The sequence below is a fragment of the Vombatus ursinus genome, unplaced genomic scaffold (genome assembly GCF_900497805.2).
Source record: "Vombatus ursinus unplaced genomic scaffold, bare-nosed wombat genome assembly UNPS02004915.1, whole genome shotgun sequence".
Lineage (NCBI taxonomy): Eukaryota > Metazoa > Chordata > Mammalia > Diprotodontia > Vombatidae > Vombatus > Vombatus ursinus.
The window spans coordinates 49,179-54,069 of record NW_020944693.1 but is presented as its reverse complement, the minus strand read 5'-3'; the positions used below and the strand labels follow the sequence as shown (position 1 = coordinate 54,069).

Below are 4,891 nucleotides of genomic sequence, written 5' to 3'. Positions count from 1 at the left end.
CCTTATTTTGCAGATGGAGTCAAGTTGAGGATCTTTCAATATTGGTACTCTTTCTTTATGCCTTTTCCATAGCCACAGTCACCAAAGTTCTCTAATACAATAAGCCTTAGGTGAAAAACTTTCCTTTGCATGAGGAGAGAAAGCAAGGAGAGGCCTTTTCTTTACTCCTCAGTTAAATCAAAGGAAGTCCTCTTGTGGTGTTAGAGACCAAATTGAGGTCTTTTCCACTGCACCTGAAGTCTATCAGTTTCATAATAAAAACTCCCATAAGTCTCATATAAGTATTTGACATCAGAAAGAATAGGCAACCATGCCTTCAAATAAATTATCTCTTAGAATATGTCTTGGCAACAAAATTCTATTCTGCGTAAACCATGGATCTGACATGGTATAGTACTTCGAATGTTTTTGTGCTATTCTTTAGAGAGATTCTCTTTCATTAAAAGTTTTCAAGAAAAAATGTAACGAGGGAGTTAACTGGTTCGCCTAAGAACACATCCTGAGTTCAGCAGCATTGCCTATCAAAATAAATGATGTGTAAAGCTGTGATTTTTGTACACATCTCTGTTTCAGAGATACTTTTAATCTCATTGTTCTGAGCTGTATCATTTTGCCAAATGGCCAATTATTTCCTAAGAAATGGACACAATTTCTTGAGGGCTACTTTCACATCCTTGTTTCTCAGGGAGTAGATAAGAGGGTTCAAGGCTGGAGTCACTATGCTATAAAACACTGAGGCTACTTTGCCTTCCTTCAGAGACTGACCCAAACCTGGAAGAATGTAGATATAAATTATAGTGCAATAATACATGGTGACCACGATAAGGTGGGAGGAACAAGTGGAAAATGCTCTCTTCTTCCCTTCCTTGGTCCGGATCTTCAAGATGCTGGAGATGATGAAACCATAGGACACCAGAATGAGCAGAAAATTGAAAATAGCAAAGAACATGTCTGACACAACTACCATTACATTGTTGATATAGGCTGAGGAGCAAGAGAGAGGCAATAATGGAGGAATCTCACAAAAGAAATGATCAATGACATTGGGGCCACAAAAAGACAAGTGAACAGTCAATATGATGTGCATTGTTGTATTGGTCCAACTGATAGCCCACACTGCAGACGCCATGAGGCAGCAAGCTGCCTTGCTCATAATAGTGCTGTAGTGGAGGGGCTGGCAGATGGCTATGTACCGATCATAAGCCATGGCTGTGAAAAGCAAGAGCTCTGCCCCCAAACACCAAGTTAGGAAATAGATCTGAGCTATGCAGCCACCATAGGAAATGGTGTTCTTGGTCATTAGGTTCTGCAGCAACTTGGGCACCACAGTGGAGGCAAAGGAAACATCCAAGAAGGCCAAGTTTATAAGGAAAAAGTACATGGGAGTATGGAGGCCTGGATTTAGACTGATCACAATGACAATGAGGGAGTTACCTGTGAAGGCCACGATGAAAAGTCCTAAGAAGAGGCTGAAGATGAAGATTTGAATCTTAGGATTTTCAGAGAAACTTTGTAAGGTGAACTCAGCCACTGATGAATGATTGCTTGATGCCATATGAGTAGGTGGTCAGGTTTTCTTGTGTCAGGGTACGCCCACAAAATGCAATGAACAATAGATTGTCTTGCTCACTAAAGAAAAAGAAAAAGACTTGAATTAAAATGAGGCAAATTAAAAATACTTTGATGTTCCAAAATCAAATTTTGACAAAGTCGTCTATCTGTATTACACCACAGACCAAAATTAGAGAAACGTGATTTGGTTAGTGAGATCTCCTCTCAATTAATTGATTCTCCTTGCAGAGTTAAATCACACACACACACACACACACACACACACACACACACACACACACACACACACACACACACACACTCACACACACACACTCTTCCTGCAGGGAAATCCTGCTTTTTTTCATCTGACATTTTATACTACCTTCAGTGCTTTTGTTGAAAGTTTCCCTTACTGTCCTAGCCATGTGGTAAGACCAAGTTCCATGCTATAATTCATTTATCTGAGTCTGGAGTGTGAGGGATGGCCATGATTGGGAATTCTCTGAACTATGTACAGGCCAGAAACAAAATTGATACCCACAATATAGATAGTGGAGGTGCATGACTAGAAAATGGTAGAAAGTAGTGCTGTATCTGTAATGGAAACTGGGTCAGAACCAGGATCAGAAACTGAATGCAAGGGTCATACAAAGAAATTTGTTAAATAGTTAGGTGGCACAGTGGAAAAAGTTTTAGACCTAGAGTTAATAATACTTAAGTTCAAATCTACCATTATACACTTACTCATATGACTTGGGCAAGACACTTAACCTTTGACTGCTATCATGATCTCTACTTTCATTTAAACACTCAGTGTATTCATAAATATTGTTTCCTTCCTACTTTTAATTCAATATATATGTAAAATGTAATTTCCACATAGAATTCTATTCAAGTATTGCTATTTTCATTTCTGCCCAGGTGGGACCAGCCCTGTTCTTCAGTTTCCTCTCATTTCACCATATTTGGACAGCTGCTTTTAAAGCATTTATCACTTTTCGTGACAATGGTCCCTTGGTATGGCAGGAATTTACATTGTCTCTAATCAATCTGCATAAGAGAAAGGAGTCTTTAAAATATAATTTATCAACATTCATTCTGAAGTAATTGCAAATGTGATCTACATTACCAAATTCAATTTTACCCCCAAGGATTTTCTTATGTCATTATGCCTCAGGTTGATTAGTTTTCTTTTTTTTCCTGCTTTTTCTTGGTGATGTGCTCAGTGTCTGACACAATATTGATTAGATATAAGATGAAATTATTGTATAGTGGACCTCATTATACAAGAAATGTTCATATTTCAATTACCTGTCCTGGCAACATGTAGATAGAGCTTCTATACAAACTATCTTTTAGCAAATGGTTAATTAAAAGAAGGCGCAATTTTTTTTTTATTTTTCCTGTAAACCAGAGTAGTGGGAATGGGCTTAAATCGTATCAAGGGGACACATTTAATCTAAGAAAAATTATGTTAACAATATAGGTAATTGACCATTGGACAAAAACCACTGGGAGAAGGGGTGTGATCTTTCCAAAAATCTGCCAACCTTTATCTAGGTTTCAATTGAGATCTATCTAGTCCATTAGTCAACTCCACATAATAACTGGTCAGAACCATCTCATTTTGCTAAGTCTAAGAATTCCTCCCTTTCCAACATTGAAAGAAGATTGACTTCTTGAAGGCTCGAAACTGCCAGTTTTATGATTATGACCCAAAATTAAGAGAGAATTTTGTCATTCATCAAATATGGTTTCTAAAATTGTTACTAAAAATGGACTGATCATTTGTCCATAATGCTGAGTAGCCACTTCCTTCATGACATCAGTTTTCACATGGAACAGACACATTATACTCAAAGATACATTATACACAAACCTACTGTAAGATCATAATACCAACCATACTATTGGCACTGAATCATCCTCTATCTATGGCAAAAGTGCTGATATTTAAGGGTTTTATTTTTTAATAATATAGGAAAGTGGTGGGTAAAAAAAAAACTGCCTCTACTAACACAGTCTGCTGACTTTTCTTCCACTTTTAGTCTTTGAGAGTTGCCTAGAACATTGGTTCGCTCTGGATCATAGTCCCTGTATGTGTCAAAGATAGGACTTAAATTCAGGTCTTTTTATCTTAAATTCAAGTTTTTTTTTCTTTGTTTTGTTTTCTTTTGTTGTGTTTTTTTTTTACCATTATACCACATAGTCTCTCAATGCCAAAAGAAGAAGTATTCACAGAACTACACAATATCAGAGCTAGAAGAAACTTGAGCTCAATAATTTACTATTTTAATTTGACAAAAAGGGTATCAAACAGGGGAGGTATTTGGCCAAGGTCACATAGAAGGTTAGGCTGAGTAGAGATTAGAACCCAATGTCCTGGACTACTATTCCAGTGCCTTATTTCTTTCCAATACTCCACCAAATGCCAGTTTGGAATGAGAATTTTCAAAATCTGAAAGAAGACCTTATTGAAAGCAATTCCTGATCTAAAAGAAATTGAAAGGACTCACAAATATTCTTAAGAACAGAAATTCAGTTATTGCTTATTATGAGATTTCAAGGTAGGAAATTAGAATCTAAAAATATTCTTTGAAATCCAACACTTTTCTTTCTGTCAGAAGGAATATGTTTCATGATTCAAACCTCCCTCCTACAAAGAGAGAGAGACAGATAGACAGAGATGAATTTTTCATCTGTAGAATGAGCGAGTAAGTAAGACTAGGTGACCTCTGATGGACTAAGAGTTCTAAATCCATGAATAAAAATTCTAGGCTGGGATAAATGGAAAAGAATAATTTTGAACAAAATACTGAGGAACTTAGGATATTGTCATCTAATCAATCAACTGGTTTCTTAAGCACCTCTCATTAACCAGGCACTGGGCTAGGTGCTGGTGATAAAAAGGCATAAATTTGGAGTAATTGGCAATAATAATAACTGGTATATAGACAGACAGACAGATAGACAGATAGTTATTGAGAACCTACTATGTGCCAGACATTATGTTAAGTTTTTTGAGGAATACAAATTCAAGCAAGACATTCCCTTTTCTGAAGGAGCATATAATGGAGAAAACACACAAAGGGATGATGCTGAAATCAGAGGGGTAAGAAACTCACAAGGGGTCATAATGTTGAAATGATTGGGAAGTTGTGAGAATGGTCTGGGCCCTAAAGAAATAAGGCCAAAGCTCATATAACAGAATCTTGAGACCCAGAAGTGTAGTCTCAATTTCCATCATTGCTAAGTGATGAGGATGTGGACAAAGAGCTGGCCTTCCAGTAAGAAAGTCCTAAATTTGGTCCTTCCTCTGTGTAGACTCTGCATAAGT

The 4,891-nt window shown here is 37.0% G+C and overlaps 1 protein-coding gene across 1 annotated transcript; it reads right to left on the bottom strand.

Moving 5' to 3' along the window:
• Positions 1 to 625: 625 nt before the first annotated feature.
• LOC114028444 (olfactory receptor 13A1-like) lies at positions 626 to 1,555 on the bottom strand. Its single transcript, XM_027842683.1, has one exon. The coding sequence runs from the start codon at positions 1,553 to 1,555 to the stop codon at positions 626 to 628; it is 930 nt and encodes a 309-aa protein (XP_027698484.1).
• Positions 1,556 to 4,891: the final 3,336 nt, after the last annotated feature.